The 18,243-nt window shown below is 40.1% G+C and overlaps 2 protein-coding genes across 6 annotated transcripts in view; one reads left to right on the plus strand and one right to left on the minus strand.

Moving 5' to 3' along the window:
• nsd2 (nuclear receptor binding SET domain protein 2) overlaps nucleotides 1-14,347 on the minus strand; it is a 105,607-nt gene extending 91,260 nt beyond the window's left edge. Inside the window, exons 1-2 of one of the 2 annotated variants that reach the window (XM_063047000.1) lie at nucleotides 14,223-14,347; nucleotides 8,045-8,754 (exon numbers count right to left, since the gene is read on the minus strand). In XM_063047000.1, coding sequence (XP_062903070.1) covers nucleotides 8,045-8,725 — 681 coding nt within the window. In that variant the 5' untranslated portion in view covers nucleotides 8,726-8,754; nucleotides 14,223-14,347. Of the gene's footprint in view, nucleotides 1-8,044; nucleotides 8,755-13,719; nucleotides 14,185-14,222 lie in introns of those variants that run through there. The other variant, XM_063046999.1, reaches the window with a different exon arrangement.
• Nucleotides 14,348-14,464: 117 nt separating this feature from the next.
• The window catches only part of letm1 (leucine zipper-EF-hand containing transmembrane protein 1), an 85,628-nt gene continuing 81,849 nt past the window's right edge, over nucleotides 14,465-18,243 (plus strand). For 2 of the 4 annotated variants that reach the window (XM_063047001.1, XM_063047003.1), the window contains exon 1: nucleotides 14,467-14,783. In XM_063047001.1, the coding sequence (XP_062903071.1) occupies nucleotides 14,702-14,783 (82 nt within the window). In that variant the 5' untranslated portion in view covers nucleotides 14,467-14,701. Of the gene's footprint in view, nucleotides 14,784-18,243 lie in introns of all 4 variants that reach the window. The other 2 variants (XM_063047002.1, XM_063047004.1) reach the window with 2 other exon arrangements.

Raw genomic sequence — 18,243 nt, forward strand, 5'->3', positions numbered from 1 at the left:
CTAGCCCTATTCCACATGAGGGTTACCCCACAGGGGAAAACAGGGTTGTCATCAGCTGAAATCATTTATGGACAGCCCATGAGGGCATCCTGGGGAACAAGATCTTGTGTACCATCGCTCCCAGAAAGTCTACCAGCAAAAATTGGATATGCATACCCTGCGGGAAAGAGATGGGGAAATACATATGCCAACTAACCAAAATTCTCCAAGCATTACATTCACAGGTACGACAGGCTTACAAGGAAGAGAACTACCCCGCAGAGAGGAGTGACTATCCCACCCTAGAACCTGGGGATTTTGTCCTGATCAAGAACCGGGACCGGGATCAAGAGAAACTCGGACCTCGGTGGAGAGGACCATATCAGTTGTTACTGACCACTCCCACAGCTGTGAAAATGAAGGGGCAATCTCGGTGGATACATCGAACAGACTGCAAACGTGTTACTGAAGGTACTGAGTAGGACTCTCTTGGACTAATGGAAAATGTATTGGTTGATAGTGGTGTCTGTGCTTATGCCTTTGAGAGGGGCCCCCATGTCAACACCTTTCTGTCTCTCTGTCACACCTATGCCAAACAGGTAGAAGCAGGAGTCTGCTGGGTTTACACCGAAACTCCACAGCATGGTAAGACTATGATTCCAATATCAGTAATCCAACTCAACCAGAGTGAGGAACTCTCAGCCTGGGCTTTCTCAAATAACACTTGGGGAAGTGAGGCATGGAACTGTAGTCCAGTCAGAGATGACTGTGGCTGTCAGTGTTTTGAGGGATGGTATCTCAGGCCCCCATCAAACGGAATCTCATATACGGGGAAACATGCATTCTGGCCATACCTGCAGGTGCCCAGCAGCGGAGTCGTAAATGCCACCTGTTACTGTAACTTCCAAGGAGGGGGAAGATGCATTTTTTTCTGGGAAATAGCAGCTGTACCGCCTATGCCACTGCAGACCAGTAAATGGCACCACTGGGTGTGTGGAAATCAGGCCTATATATAACTCCCAAGAGAAACTGCCAGCAGATGGGATCCACAAAGTCCCATCAAAGGGTGGACTGGCTGTTGTTACCTAGCATATTTAGTAATCCATCTAAGAGTCATGGCCCAGCTGCAGGATCACCTCCATTAGAATATGCAGTGGAAAGGTATAACTGAGACTGAGCGATTTTTGATTATCGTTTTTCCCACCTATGGAGTAGCCAGGAATTCACGAGAGATAATCAGTTTGGCTACAGCACTTGAGGAGCTGGCCAACAATACTGCAGGAGCCTGACAGAAACACAGGCCCAAGTAACAGAAATATCCACTGAAATGATTGCAATCCGACCAACAGTCCTACAGAACCAGATAGCCCCTAGATTTCATTCTGGCAGAAAAAGAAGGAACATGTGCCATTATAGGGAAAGAATGCTTTACCTACATTCCTGACGAATCTAGTAACATATCGTCCCTTTCTGAGTATATAACCCAGGAAGTACAAAAGATTCATAACGTAGGACAGAGGTTGCATGGGTTTGACAGCAAGACAGGATGGTGGTCGCTTGGGAGCTTCTTCGGGGATATCGGTGGTATGCTATTGCATTATAGAAGTATTGTACTTATTGTAATTGCTGTCATTCTTGTATTGCGATGCTTGCGGCCGCTGGTGGCTAGCTGCTCCAGCCGTGGGATCTTTGGGCCCTGAGAGTTATCATGAAATGATAAAAAGGAGGGAGTGAGGAATTGAGGATATAAAAAAAACATTTTGAAACTATGTAACCTCTGGCTAAAAGAATAATTGGGACTGAATAGGAATTCTTGAACTGAAGTAAACTCTGTCTTCAGCAGTTAGCTAAGACAGGCTCATTACCAGTTCTCCTCAGCTTACAGAGAGACAATGAGAGTTTCATAACATTGTACATTGTACCCTCGTTTCAGCAGGGGAGGAGGACTCACCGATAGGGACAGGAATGAACATCCATCTGTAATTAACTCAGGGCCTAGCAAAGGGAATAACTGATAAGGACTGGACAGCACATCCATCTGTAATTAAGCCTTGATCTAGCAGACTCTCTTATCTGTAACTAAGTTTCGCACCAACAGACTTGGTGGGCGTACCAGTTCAAATGACATCTTCCAACAGTAATGTATGGGGCTTACCATGTATAAATATACGGCTGTAACCGGAGAGAGTGGGCCCACTTGTCAGATGGTAGCAGTACTCACATGCCTTCCCTCCGACAACTGGGTGTCAAACTCCTGCAGGAGGGTGCGCGCAATAAACTGTTGTAACTATAAGAAGCTGGTCTCCTGAGTTGTATTCAGATTCAACTTTAACAGTTTGATAAGATTCTTGATAAGCCAGAACGTGAAAGGTTATGGGGACAAGTTAGGAGAAATAGGGTTGAGGGGGAAATGGATCATCCATGATAAAATGGCAGAGCAGAATCAATGGGCCGGACTGCCTGGTTCTGCTTCTATGTCTCATGATCTTATGAAATCAGTGGTGTCATGGAAGATGGTGTTAGTCCCATTTCCCTTGTTTGTAGTGGTGAGGGAGCTGCGTGGTCTCAATTGTAGCAAGTACAAGGCATGAGGCTGCAGACTTTCCTGTTGCAGCAGTCCCGAGGAAGAGATGCCGGAGGGGGTGTAGTGTGGCATCTATGCTCAGTTGGGGCTCGCCTTCCCTGTCAGTGCTGCCCCCCAGTGTTCAATGGGTGGAATGACAACCAGAATTGTGTGCATGTGTGTCTACTGCTGGGAAATGCCTTTTCTTGCTGATGGAACTCATTGTGATGGAGAGTGCTTGGTTACAACCCCCACCCCCTGCCCTCCACACACACATAGCTCATGTCATTCTGCTGTTGGTGTGCTGACTGTGCGCACTTCAATGTCCCCCCCGCCTCCGGCAGTATATTCTTTTAATGTGTTGGCTTTGTGGTGTCATTCCTGCCATACATGGTGGAATATTTCATTTCTTTAGTAATGGGGATCTGTAAATACATATATGATTTGTATATTACATTGAAGTAAATACTTTAATTTATTTTGTAATTTAATTGTAACTACATGTAATTCATGTGTAGTGCTAAGTTAACTTCGTGGGTAATTAAAGATGGCATGACCTGGTGCCTAAAAAACTGGCAGATCACTCTCATGAGAGAAGAGATAGACACAGACTGACCGGCCACCAGCAGTTCACACAAGACAAAATAATAAGAAGCTATTCACCACCATTCAGGGCACCAGACAGTCCTTCCAGGTGAGGCAACACTTCACCCGTGAGTCGGCTGGTGTGATATACTGCGTCCGGTGCAGCCTTCTATATATTGGTGAGACCCGACGCAGACTGGGAGACCATTTTGCTGAACACCTACGCTCTGTCCACCAGAGAATGCAGGATCTCCCAGTGGCCACACATTTTAACTCAATGTCCCATTCCCATTCTGATATGTCTATCCACGGCCTCCTCTACTGTCAAGATGAAGCGAAACTCAGGTAGGAAGAACAACACCTTATATTCTGTCTTGGTAGCCTCCAACCTGATGGCATGAACACTGGCTCCTCTAACTTCGGTTAATGCCCCTCCTCCCATTCTTACCCCATCCCTTATTTATTAATTCCCCTTTTTTTCTCTCTCTTTTCTCGCTCCCTGTCCCTCTCACAATAACTCCTTGCCTGCTCTCCATCTTCCTCTGGCGCTCCCTTCCCCCTTTCTTTCTCCCTAGGCCTCCCATCCCATGCTCCTCTCCCTTCTCCAGCCTTGTATCCCTTTTGCCAGTCAACTTTCCAGCTCTTAGCTCTATCCCTCTCCCTCCCACTTTCAAATCTCTTACTATCTCTTCTTTCAATCAGTCCTGACTAAGGGTCTCGGCCCGAAACGTTGACTGTACCTCTTCCTATAGATGCTGCCTGGCCTGCTGCGTTCCACTAGCATTTTGTGTGTGTTGCTGGAATTTCCAACATCTGCAGATTTCGTGTTTGCGTGAAGCTATTAATTGTGTTTTTGCATAGAAATACTTCTGTAAATATTGGCAGTTTTCTTTTCACTAATATTTGAAAGTGATTTTTGACGCACCTCATAAACATCCTTGAATGAAAGTGCTAAGCTGGTGGGACGTATCCCTCAGGGATGGGATATACATTTCTTTTTGCTTGCTATCTTATATGTGCTGTGTGTGCCTTATGCTGCAGATGTTTTGTACCTTGGCTCCAGAGGAATGATTACTTCGGCTGTATTCATGTATGGCTGAATGATAATTAAACTTAAAATTGAAGTTGAACATCATGACTCAACTCTAAGAAAGAAATTACCTGTTCTATGATGACTGGCTGCTCTCAAACAAATAATATTTCATATGCATTCACTATGCACTATGAAAGGATCAATAGTTTCTCCAACAAGGCTTATGGCTTCCATAAATTGTCAGAAAATTGGGTGTTTCTCTGGTGGTCACTTAACCTTCATTAGTATGTTGGTTGGATGCAGGTACAAAAGTATAGAACATTTGGACATGTTCATGGAAGATAGCTACTACTGTAGCTTAAAACCATCGGTTTGCTCTGAGTGCAATGAAGTGTATGGGAAAATACAAAAATTCACACAAAACTTACAATTATGTTGTGTCCAATTACATTTTTCTTAATACCCAATGTACTCTGGCTGATGAATTACTTTAAAAGAAACAAATTGAGTAATCAGTTTACAAATAGCTTGATCTTGCAATTAACAACTCAGTTGAGTGAATACACACTTTCTTATAGTAATTTCAGGAAGAAATAACGCCCATAGCACTGGAAGGATGTATTGCCTTGCTTAGTAGTAAACAGGTGCTGTCATAAATTGTGTGCCCAAAAGGCAGCAAATCCTGCACTGTTCAGTCCAAAATGATGTGCTGAAGATAATGAACTAAAGATGTGCAAAGCAAGAATAAATGACAATGAACTGCAATATCACTTCCCATTGTTTGCAAAGTATTTGATGCTTCCTTTCCCCTAAACAACAGGAATTCTGCAGATGCTAGAAATTCAAGCAACACACATCAAAGTTGCTGGTGAACGCAGCAGGCCAGGCAGCATCTCTAGGAAGAGGTGTAGTCGACGTTTCAGGCCGAGACGAAGTCCTGACGAAGGGTCTCGTCCTGAAACGTCGACTGCACCTCTTCCTAGAGATGCTGCCTGGCCCGCTGCGTTCACCAGCAACTTTGATGTGTGTTGCTTCCTTTCCCCTGTTGTTTTACTACTAAACACGAGTAAAAATCCACAATTCTGAACTGTGCTGAAATTTACTAACTGCTCAAGACTATATAGAAGCAATGACATATTGGTTGTTTGTAATTGTGAATTAAATGCTAAAAAAAAACAAATTCCACAATGACATGAAGAAAATTGTGCGGACCATGCACCATATTGACAACTCAAATCTAATTGCACCAATCCACAGATGATCCTTACCAAATTAACACTTACAAGCAAGACATTCAACAGCATCAGAACATAGAAAGTTCAATATAATTTAGCAAGGAGGTGCATTTTTTTTCCCATTTCATTTTCAGACCAAAGTTTCACAAGTAACATTTGAGAAAGTAAAAAAACGGCAGAAATACTGCTCATCACATAACTATATAAAAAACTAGCCAGCTGGCAACCATTGATTTTAAGGTTTATAAGCATCTATGGGATCTTCTCTGCTATACCAACATGTATATTCTATTTGATTTTGTAGCTTTCCAGTTACTGTAAAATGAATTCTATTTTACAGGATTTCCTTTTTATTTCAGATTTCCAGCACCTACAGTCCATTCGTAGTACAAAGCTTTTTATTATTTCAAGCATTGAAACTAAGCAATATATTACAAAATTATTCCAAAATGCTCCAATTGAAAATTATCTGCATGGCCTTTGCCTGGGCAGTGACATTTTAGGATTCCATTTCACTCTAATAAGAAGAAATAAAAATACAAATTCTATTTGAGGTTTTCCATCAGCCAGAGCACATTTCTGCAGCTGGTATCTCTTGGCATTTACTTCAATGAGCAGCAGTGTTTTGGACAAGCTACTTAATCAAGATAGAATGCTCAAATTTCTTTTTGTCCCTAAATTTCATAGAGTCTGAGTAATACAGGAAGGAAAGAGGAACTTCAGCGAAGAGTCCACACCAATCATCAACCACTCATTTTACATTAATCCTATATTAATTCCTTTCTTAAAAATTCTCCCAGATGCTCTATGTATAATTTCAGTCAAGGGTTTAATTTGATTATCATTGGTTCTCGAGAGGTGTTCATTGTTACCAAATTGGTAGTGACTAGCAGACTAATAGCAGATCAATGATCTGGCCTATTTTTGTGATTTTTGTCTTGATGGAAGACAAGGAGCTTTCTCCCAAACTTCAAAGGAATTGTTTAACAGATTGAGTGAGGACAGAAATTCACAGTGGAAGTGAGTGGCAGAATTAAAGTGAGAAGTAACTAAAAGGGGTGACACAGTAGCATAGTGTTTATCACAATGCTTTACAGTACCAGTCCAGTACCACCTGTCAAATTAAAAATGTCCAAACTTCTAAGCACCTCCATCAGATCTTCTCATCTCCCTTCATAACTGATATCCTTCTATCTTCATAGCATCTTACATTTCTGAACTCTCAAAGAACTGCATCTTTCTCAAGCTGTGCCTTCAGTTATACAAGTCATTTGGCCAGCAGATGAGACACTGTTTAAATTTAACCCTTTTGCTCAAGTATACTATGCTTGTATATATAAAACCAAATATCCTATGTTATTAAAAAGGTTTTTGTATTTCTACCCTCAACAATTTGTACACATTATCCTTGGGCTTCTGCTAACCCAAAACTAAAGTAAACATAAAAAATTACACCATTTAAAATGCTTCATACTTTTATGATGCATTATTTATTTCTTAAATACACTTAATTTCACCTGTCAACAATAGGATTTGAAAAAGTACTTAAAATGGCCTGAGAATGTAAATTTACAGAAGGAAAAGCTCAAATAGGTTTGTAACATCGAATACAGCCCAACATGGGAGAACAATTGATATTTGTTGAAAATTCAGGCAAATGCTTTGAAAAGCAGCACTTTCAAATCAGCCATCATACAAATAACCACAAACTACAGCAGTTAAACATCCACTCAAGTCAGGTTTTCCATAGTCATTGGTGTTTCAAATAAACAAAGTGCTGTAACCACCCACCAGATCAGGGAGCTAACTGCCTGATTAGCTCTAGCATTTTGTGTTCCCCTTCCACCAAATTTTCAGCATCAGCAATATTTTGTATTAGATTAGATTATGAGGACACTCAGTCCTCGTTTATTGTCATTTAGAAATACAGAATTTCAAAGTAATTTTCCTATTTAAGAGCGGCAGAAAAGTACATTTGTGTGAATTAACTTGTCTCAGCAGCAAGAAAATTTTAAATTTGGAACCATGAAAAGATGTACAATGTTATCAAAGACTACAACAGGAATTTGGCAGTTACGTCTTAAAGATCGTAAGATAATTATCGAAGTGTAGTTATGTAGCTTATAGCTAAATATGTTTAACTGAGATCTGTGAAGACTTTTAGGGGCATTTGTACTGCATTTAATACTGAACTTCAGAAGCTGAATGATTTTTTTAATGCTCATTTCTGCAACTGCAATGATGTAATACATTGAAGTAAATTGCATTCAAAATACAAAAGGCAGAACAAATGAATGAGTTGTGCAATTCAGGAGAGAAATAAATATTAATTCATGTGAAAAGATTGAAATTGAAAAGTCTGCAAGAATGCTATGAATTGCTACTATACCACTGAAATGTATGCTGCCTTAGAAAGATCAATTTGTTATGTGCAAGTCACTATTTACAAATATGTATCTGTGTGTGTGAGTGTAGAGAAAAGTTTTCTGACGTAACAAACATTTAGAAGCAAAATAAAGTCTCATCAGAACTGACCAAAATAGTGCTTAATTGGCTCATATCACATTTCAGCTACAGATAAGTTTAGAATAAAAAGCAATTATCTAGATGTAAATTTATTGGAAAAGCATTACAATTAATCATACTCACCTTTACTCGTTCATCAGGAGAATTGGATGTCTTGGATACAAATGCCAGCTCAGAAAGACTTTGTTCAAGCAATGCATCATACTTCACACTTTTCTTTCTTTTCCGTTTGTCTTGATTTTTTTCTTGCTCTTCATCTTTCTCTTGTTGCTCCTGCCGTGTAGACTCAAAGTCACCTATCTGAAGATCTCCACAAAGTGAGGATTCAAAAAGCGGCTTTCCATTCAAATATGTTTTAGTAATTCTCAACTTAATTTCTGGTGAACCACTCTTTTTAGGTGTTGTTCGAGGTGGTGTTTTATTCCCTCTATTTTCTGTAGAGCATTCAACTGGAGAAGAGGCATGTGGAGATGGCGATTCTTCCACTACATTTGGCATGCCAGAATCTCCATTTAACATAAGAGAGGTTAAATCCTTTAATTTGTCTGATGACCGGCAAGCAGTAGTTGCATCATGTCCATTTAATCGATGTATGACTCCATCCTGAAGAGCTGCTGATAAAGGTGTGACAGCTTTGTCAGTCAATATGGAGAGCTCAGAATCTACTTCACCATTTTGAGTCTTCTTATTAGTAATACCGAGGATCTCTGGAACTTGTTTTATAGAAATGGGATTAAGCAATTCCTGTGCCATTGACTGGGAACTCCCAATTACATTCTTTGGAAGTCGACAGGGCTGAGCCATGCTCTCCCGATGTTGCCAAATTCAAATCACTTTTGGTAAACAGAGAGATAAACACAAATTACTAAAAGTTCTGCAGTAAAGAAAAGCTTCAATACAATGGTGATAATTTGAAAGCGTTTGACAAGAACTTTGGAACCAATATATTCAAAACAAGAGGAGTAATTTGTACAGAGTCTTGAAGCTGTTTCACTAATTAATGAAGTCATGGGGAACCATGCATCCCATCTTTATCAATTTAAAACTTCTCTTGATCAGCAAGTGCCCTAAGTGACTATGCAGCTGATTTTACCCCAATCAACACTCCAACAAAACTGAAAAACTACAGCCTTCTCTCATGGCTATCATTAAACAAACCTAACAAGCTCGTTATTTAAATAAGGCATAAAACATCACAAGATTTTAAACAAACCATTGATCAACACAAGTACATAAAGTTAAATAATCTTAACTTATCCCATGTACTAAATAACAAACCATTTAATTTGCAACATTAATCTTTCCAGTTATTGTTGCTTGTTTCCGTGCTTGGTGGCATATTGGGTGGCAACCTTGCCGTTTCTTTAGCATTTTCACCTTTCTTTTAAAAAAAAATACAAGGTCGAGTTGGTAGCTCAACACTCAACTAAGCACAGATGGAAAGCACGGAAGGAGCCGACCGGATTTGAACCCAGGACCACTCACCTCAAAGTCCAGTGCGGATGCCATTACTACACCAGCTGGCCTACCAGGTTAATAGCCAATTGCAATGGTAGTCACAAGCATCTTTTCAAGGTGAAAAGCAAAAATCCCATTCACATTAGTGACTCAATTAAAACATCACTACATGGTACAAAGTTGGTAAATTAGTTTTTAATGGTTTAAAATTCAATCCTTTACTCTCAACCCAGTGAAGCTAAACTGGAAAAACACCCAAGATAATTGGAAAAAAAACACACAAAATGATTCATAATAGAACAGTACAGACATGATTCAAACTCCAAACTAGTAAACTGCACGTATCAACACAAGGTAGTAACACATAATTAAGCTTCAATATGAACTTTGCCAAGTCACTCACTGATGTTAAGTCTCCAAAATCAATCGAAGCACAGATAACTTGAAATGAAAAAGGGAAGGGGGTGGTAGTTGGAGGGGTACTGGTAAAACAAACTCCACAACTTCATTCGCGTGCATTTTCCACCATTATCCATGTCAACTGCAATTTCCCCTTCTTTAAAACTATGGAGTCCCAAATTATTAAATAAAGTAAAAACAGAACAAATATTGGAAAACTGAAATAAAACAGCTCTAAAAATACTCAGTGGATTAGATGCATCTGTGGAAAGATATACAGAGTTAACATTTCAGGCTAGAAACCCAATGAAAGATTTCCAGCAATTTCTGTTTAAATTCCAAAATACATTAATTTGGGCCTCACTGAATAAAACACAATAAAGGAAAGTAATAAACTATATACTTTGTATTGTCTTACTTTAGATATAATAGCTACCACAGCATCTAACGACTTCTCATGGGGAGTGAAAGTAATCATCTTATGCTGAGGAATCTAAATTTGAATCAGATTCTCAGATACCAAAAAGGCAAGACTTCAAATTCGCCACATGGTAGTAAGTAATTTGAAAATCCATATCCCACCACATGATGCATCAATATTTATAGTTATTTTTGTTAAAGATTAGGCTGCGAAGACCTTGTATTACAAGTTTCATGATCTCAAGATATTCCAAACACTTTGTGATTATCCTCACTGCTACTTAAAATGCAGAACAGGCCAGAACAGTGGGGAAAATTCCTACTCTTCTTCAGAACAGCAAAATACCATTTACACGCACCCAAGATCAATGAAGGGTTTCAGCTTAATTTTGATCCAAAAGGGATGGAACTCCCTTGGCATCACAATGGAATTTCAAATGAGGTTATAGTCTCAAGTCTTTGGAATATATGACAAATCCAGATTTTAAATCAAAAGGGAAGAGCTTTTGGGCATTAATTTTCTAAATGATGAGACCAAAGCTTTCACAGCAATTAGACAATGAAAGAGGCTACTGAATGCCAAGAGTGAAAGCAGAACCTAAAAAGGCAATGTTGCTAATTTCAAATTAAATAGGACAAGAGCAACACTATTAAATGATGTTGCCTCACCAGATGGAAAACTAACATTAATAAAAAATGAATGGAAAAGTAAATTAAAGTTAGATTTCATACACAATCACCAGGAAATTTCCTCCTACTCACTTCAAACATTAAACATTAATTTACAATTGAAGCGAAGATATAGCTGCAAGTTCTCACTGAATTTAAAAATTCACACCGACTTCCAGATTGGGTCAATTTAGATACATAAAATACTGAAAATGTGTCAAATATAGTTTAACTATTTACTCCAATGAGTAAATATATATACATCACATAAAACTGCACGATTCGCCATTATCCAAATTCCATTTCAAATCCCTCTCTTTCCCAGTTCGGACAAAGTATTTCAGAGTGAAATGCTGATCATGTCCTTCACAGAGATTGCCTGGCATGCTTTTTTTCCCCCACAGCAAATTGTTTTCACCCCAAATCCACATTTAAGAATATAACACCAAGCTATTTATTTTTATTCGATTGGTTGGCTGTGCACCAAGTACAGTAAGAAGTTGTAAAAGGCAAACAAACAGATGAAGAATAAAGTTCAACAGCTACAGAGAAAGTGCAATGCAGGTAAACAAAGATGTGCAAAATCATAACGTAGATTGTGAGATTAAGAACCGATCTTATCCTCCTAAGAAACAACACAACCATGATGTACAAACTATCCTTTTAGACTTGCTCTCGGGCTTTTGTATCTTGTGTCTGATGGAAGAGGAGAGGAGAGAGAATGTCTGGAGCGGGTGGGGCATGCTGGCTCTCTTACTGATGCACCGAGCATTGAGAGACCACTGAGGGGAGGCTGGTTTGAGCTGAACTGTGTTCACAACTCTATGGTCATGGGTACAGCAGTTGCCCTTCTGAGCCATGGGGCATGCCATATTTCTTTATCTATTTTCATGTAACAATTTAGTTTACTTAACTATTACATTTAAGGAAATGATGCATGCACTTTAACTATGACATACTATTTCATCACTGTTAAATGAAATCAAATTGAGCTCAACACAAAATAATTTCAAAAATAAAAGTAATATAAATATAATGGAAAAATCCAGAAGGGAAAATACAAACCAATGCATCAAGCAGATGCAATGTCACATTGGCTCTGTTTATGAAATTGCTCACCTTAAATCAATAAAATGCAACATTTAACTTTAATTTAGCAGTCACTTAGGAACCAACAACTGTGGCAATCAACATACAGGCACATTTCCATGAAATGGAGTTAATTCCAGCATGCTTTAACCCATCAAAATATAAAGGCATAATATACTACCAATAAAATTAAGCACGTTTATTCTATTTTCTCGAGCAACTAACTATTTTGCAAGAGCAGGGAAATGACAACATATACTTCATTAGGACTTTGAGGAGGTTTGATATGTCAAAGACATGCAAATAAATATGTGCAGTGGAGAGCATTCTGGTTAGTTGCATTACAGTCTGCTATCTGGTATCCAATGCACAGGATCACAAGAGGTTACGAAGGGCTGTACATTCGGGCAGCTCCATCACAGACACAACCCTGCCGCTATCAAGGGCACCTTCAAGTGATGATGTCTCTAGAAGGTGGCATCCTCAGCATCCAGGGCATACCCTCTTCTCATTGCTATCATTAAAGAGGAGGTACAGCAGCTTGAAGACCCACATTCAATATTTTAGTAGCAACAACAGATTAGATTTCTGAATGGTCCATGAAACCATAAACACTACCTCATTATTGATTTTTTTCTGCACTATTTATTTTGTAATTTATATCAATTTTATGTCTTTACACTGTACTGCTGCCAAGAAACAACAAATACCACATCATACAAGACAGTGATAATAAACCTGACTCTGATCAACCGACTAAATTGCAGCCAACAAACTAGTGTCAAACATGAGTAACTTCAGTTAACACAGTCATCCTTAATAGACGTACTGTTTAGTAGCCCTAATTTAGACAGACTAGCAAACAATAGTCAATTGCAAAGATCAAAAACACAACTCTCTCCATATGTTTGACAATAAAACTTTTCTAACTTAGACATTATAGCTACAGTTTAAATAGAAATACTTTGACATTTAACATGGCTCCTCTCATCATATTCACCCACATCTTCCACGACTCAGAGCAAACCTAACAAATATTAATTCTACTGAGTTTGCAAAATGCAACATACATAACCATGGCATTGCGTTGACAAAATGGCCTTTTTTGTTATTCTCAACAGGATGTAGCACATCTTACAAATTTAGCAATTTCTATCTTGTATAGTAAAACATCCAACATAGTTAAAATAATCCATTGGAACTCCCTGCTACAAAAGCACTTGTTGCAAAAAAAAAGCGAAATTAAATTCAAAGCATCTGGAGGAGATGCTTTTAACAAAATTAAAATACCAATCTTAAAATTTAACATGGCTGCCCTCCATACATACAGCAAACAGCAGCAATGCACATATTCAACTCCACGGCAGCATTTAAAAATACTGAAATCTATGTTCACCATGCTTACACGCATAGGAAATTAACCATCCGTGTGATTACATAGATAATGGATAACAGATATTTTAGCACATACACACAAGAGACCTATGTGGAACTTGAAGGGGGAGGGTGTAAGAAAAAAAGGCATAAAAAATCTCATGCCCCGCTCAAAGAGCTGACTGCTTGCCCAGCTCCTGATTGGACCATCGCGCGGCCTAGGTCTCTGCAAACCCAATGGCCACCTATTCTTGGTCAGCCACCTTTTTTTCCCAACCCCTGGCCCGCTATGCGGTTCACCCGTTTACACGCAGATAAACTGAAAGGGAGAGGTACAGATAAGCAGATTAGAGAGCAGGTGAACGCAAAATCTCGGAAATTCAGCGAACCTGTTATGGGCGCATCCTCACGAACGGAGGTTACTGTACTTTCAATGAGTACAGTAACTCCTTCACTCCCTCATCCTCATCATCCTCCTTCTTCTTCAACGAAGCCAATCAGCGCGAAAATTCTCGCTTCCTATTGGCTGACGACGAATCGGCGAGGGGGGGCCAAGATGAAGAGAGGGAGCCAGCGCGAGCAAAGGGAACAAGACTTTTTTCCCTTGGCGTTTAATCTATTCCTCCCATTTTTCGAAATAAACATCGAATCATATTTTGCCCATCACCAACTGATATCCTCATACGCTGAAGAAAAAAAATTAAAACGAATGGAGAAAGTGTGTGACGTCACGCCATCGGAAGCGGCCTTCTTTCTCTTCCCCTCCTCCTTTCTCACCCCCCTCTTTAAAACACGCGCTTCCAAAGAAAAATTCGATAGGTTTCTACTCTTATTTTACTATACGTTCAGGAGGTAAAGAACTAGTGACCCCACGCGTTTCCCTCAACCGAACCTGATTTGAAAAAGCAGGCTCCAACAGCCCACGTGACGGAATCGGCATCCGCCGGCAAAATCTTGCAGGGCGCTTGGCTTTGGAGGCGCGAGTGGTTGCGCGCCATTACGAGCAGCCAACCAATGAGCGGCTCGGGTGGGTGGGAGCGGTGTTACTGGGACGGATGACGCTGGGGCAGGGGAATTTTTTGGTTGGTTCGGCGCCGAAGGCCTTATTCTCAGGCGGAGGAGCGCCATGAGGGTGCTGCACCCTGGCGGCGGGCGGTCTCAATAGCCGCAAAGGTCGGGTGAGGCGGCTCGGCATCTTCTGCAAGTGAACGCTTGGAGAGCTGTGGTGTGATCGGGTGGTGCTGGGCGCTGACTCATTGAAACGTGGAGGTTCTCTTTTGTAGTTGTATAAATGGTATCTGTCTTGAAGGGTGAACCACCTTTTACCCAAATATTTTCGCTCGTAAACTGTACCTGGCGGCGACAAGGAAAATGACCTTCATGTTGTTTGCCGGCGGTTCTCGGTTATCTCTGCTGAGGACGTCGAAGGTGCTGTACCGGGAAATAAGGAAAGGTATGTGTAAGATCCCCACGTCGGTGCTTGTTGTGGTAAACGGGCGCAGTGTTGGAAGGTGTGTTGGAAAGCTGAAATGAGGAGGCACTGTGTCTCCCTCGACCCGCTGTATAATGATTAAGGCTGAGCAGAATCATGGTAGGCCCCAGATGTAAGTGCTGTTTATTTTCTTTCCCTTAAAATAATCAAGACGAGGGTTGTGTTATACTCTAATTCCTATCACTGTACGCATTGGCTATATGGTGTTTGTATATGTGCCCATTATATAAAACCATTAATGTACAATGGCGCTACTAGTTTCCATATTTTAATCATTTATTTGCTCTGTCGAGTCACTGTTGCTATGGTGTCAATGCCCTTTAAACCTTACTGGTCTGCCAGAATGAAAACTGGCCACCAAGAACTTTCATGGATATTTAATACAAATTAAGTGAATAACAAATTTTGTTTCTATTATTTTCTTTGGAGTTGCTATTTTGAATTATTCAGAAGTTGGTGCTTGACATTCAGTTGAAATCCAATCTTTTGTTTTAATAAGTGGCTAGTTTGTTCCAAGAATAGTGTGATTACAGGAATTCTGTCCTAGAACAGAAAATCTTGAAAATGCTCAGCCAGATTTGTAGAAATCAGATAATTTTCCAGTTAGTGACCTCCAGATTTGGACATTGTAACAAATTCAGCCGTTTCGAGCAATACAGGCAGAGAAAAGGTGGGAGAGAAAATGTTTGAATTGCGTCGAAGTTAACACTGAAATAACTAGCTATTATCTTCCAATGTATTACTTCATTTGTAAGTTGAATAATAAATAAAATTGGTGTATTGTCATATGTACCAAGGTACATGGTAAAGCTTATCTTACAGTATATACTGTTGATACACATCAATTAACTGCACAGTGCATTGAGGTAAAACAATAACAAAATGTAGAGTGAAGTGCAACAGCTATAGAGAAAGTGTAGTTGGATAATAAAGTGCAAAATCAAGATTATTTCATTTTGGTTAGATTCAAGATAGTACATGGCATTTCCAGTACACGTGTAAAGGAGAGCACGATAATTATTCCGGATCCAAAGCAACCCCAAAAAAACCCAGTAAATTTAAGTACCTTGATTGTATGTCTGTGAAGTGATGTTAGGCACAGGAGTGTTTGTACATAAGGTGACCCCTAATAAAGAGTAAAGTAATGATGGTGGGGGGGGTGTGGTTTGTTTTGGATTAGTGGGCAAAGGTGTTGATCAGCCTTTTGGGGAAGGCAACTGTTTTTGAGTCTGGTGGTCCTGGTGTGTACTATGTGAGTATAGATGTTCATAATGCAGCTCTCTTCAACCTCAGAAAGTAGAGGCATTGGTGAGTCGCCTTGATTGTGTAGGATGTTTTCTGGGATCATGAAAAGTTGTGGAAGATGTGCATTCTTAGGATTTTGAAACTGCGCTGCTGATGTAAAGAAGGTAGATTGTGAGGTCAGATGTTCATTTTATTGTACAAGGGAGCTATTCAATAATCTTAGAGAGATAGACAATACCTGTAAGTATTCCCTAATAGGGGATGGTTTGCTCCCATTACAGCTTTGTGGGTTCTGAGGTGACTGATGGGGAAATCCCACTTGCAGATTGTGCCAGACAAGTTGGCAGGTAGTTCATGAGATCTGCTTTCAAGTGTATCATCAAAGGCATGCTACTCAGGGTATTAGTGCATGAAAATTAGCTTTGGCAGTGACACAGTATGTTACAAATGTAAACTGCATAAGTTCATATTAAGTGTAATTTGCATGATGCCATGAAATAACATAAAGATTAGGAACTTTGAGGTAGAATTAGTGTTGTTCAGGCTGGTTCAATTATTTGATAACAGTAAGGAAGAAACAGTTGCTGAACCTTGAGCTGTAGTTTTTCAGGTTCCTACACTTCTTGCCTGATGGCAGCAATGAGAAAAGGGCCTGGCCTGGATGGTGCAGGTCCACAATGTTGGGACGTTGCCTTCTTGAGATAATGCCACCTGTAGATGTTCCTGATGGTGGAGAGAGTAGTACCCATGATGGAACTAGCTGAGTACAGTGCTGCTGCTCTCCAGCCTCTTGCATTCCTGTGCATTGGAGTTACCATGTAAGACTGGGATGGAACCAATCTGAATGATTCCCACTGAACATCTATAGAAGTTTTGTCAGTCTGCAGTGATCTGCTGAATCACCTCACCTAGCACTTCTAAGAAAGTAGAGATGTTGGCATGTCATTTTCACCTATATGCTATGCCCAGGATAGATCCTTTGGGATACTGACACTTGGGACTTTAAACTGCTCATACTATCCATCACAGACCCTTCAGTAAGGTCTGGTGGTAACTCACCTGACCTTCCCTTCCTAAGATCCACAAGAAGTTGCATGGCTTTACTGATCTTGAGGGCATGATTGTTGTTACAGTGTCCCTAAACCAGTAGTTAGCACATCTCACTTCTTGTCACCATTCATGAACCTTCCTGGAACATTAACGTCATCAGTAAATTTGTACATTAGGTAGGAGCTATGCTTAGCTACACAACAATAGGTGTAGAGCGGGTGTCAAGTGCACTGCACTGATGTGTGCCTGTATTGATGGTTAGTGAGGAAGAGATGATATTTCCAATCCGTCCTAACTGCTGTCTTCCAGTGAGGAAGTCAAGGATCAATTGCAGAAAGAAGTACCAAGTGTCAGTTCTTAGACTCTGACAATTTTTGAGGTTATGCGGAGTAGATGATGTTGAATTCTGAGCAATGATCAATGAACTGTATGTTCCCACTGCATGAACACACGTCCTGAATGTTCTTTTGTGTTTTGTGGTTAAGGGTGGGGATTCCCAAGAGTCCATGGGCATTTTATTTTCATCCTTGACACTTCCTCTGACTGTCTGATGTTGGGAGCATGAATGATGTGGCTTGTCTAGTGGAGTTAGGCCCTCTTTGGTTGTTGTTTGGTGAGGATATCACACTGATTTGCTTATATTTTCAATGAATTTTGTAGAGACAGTGTTAGTGATGCTGTACTTAGTGGTTCCTGCTAGAGGTAGTCCAGAAGAATTACGAAAAGTTAGGGACCATAGTGTTTTAGTGTCATGTCTGAGGTCTTGATAAGGTGAATTTCATCTGTCGGGATTTTTAAAAAGTCATACATGTTTTCTAGGAAGCTGTTGGGATTCTTGAATGTCAGAATAGCATTGTGCAAAAGATGCAATGTGCTTGAAGGACTTTTTCTTGAGTTTTTGTCCATGAATGTTTCCATGAACGAGTCAAGAATAGTTTGAAACTGCCTCAAGTCGTGGTGGTGGCTATCCCTCGAGGTCGAGGATGATGGTCTTCGTTCTGAAGAAGTGGCCCACAGAGTGAAGGCGCCTGTGTGTGTATTTGTTTAACGTGTACTTGATGTTGCACTCCAAGAAGCACACGATACTTCACAGATCAACCAACTGACTCCAATGGCATGGAAACCA

This window comes from Mobula hypostoma, chromosome 4 (genome assembly GCF_963921235.1).
Source record: "Mobula hypostoma chromosome 4, sMobHyp1.1, whole genome shotgun sequence".
Lineage (NCBI taxonomy): Eukaryota > Metazoa > Chordata > Chondrichthyes > Myliobatiformes > Myliobatidae > Mobula > Mobula hypostoma.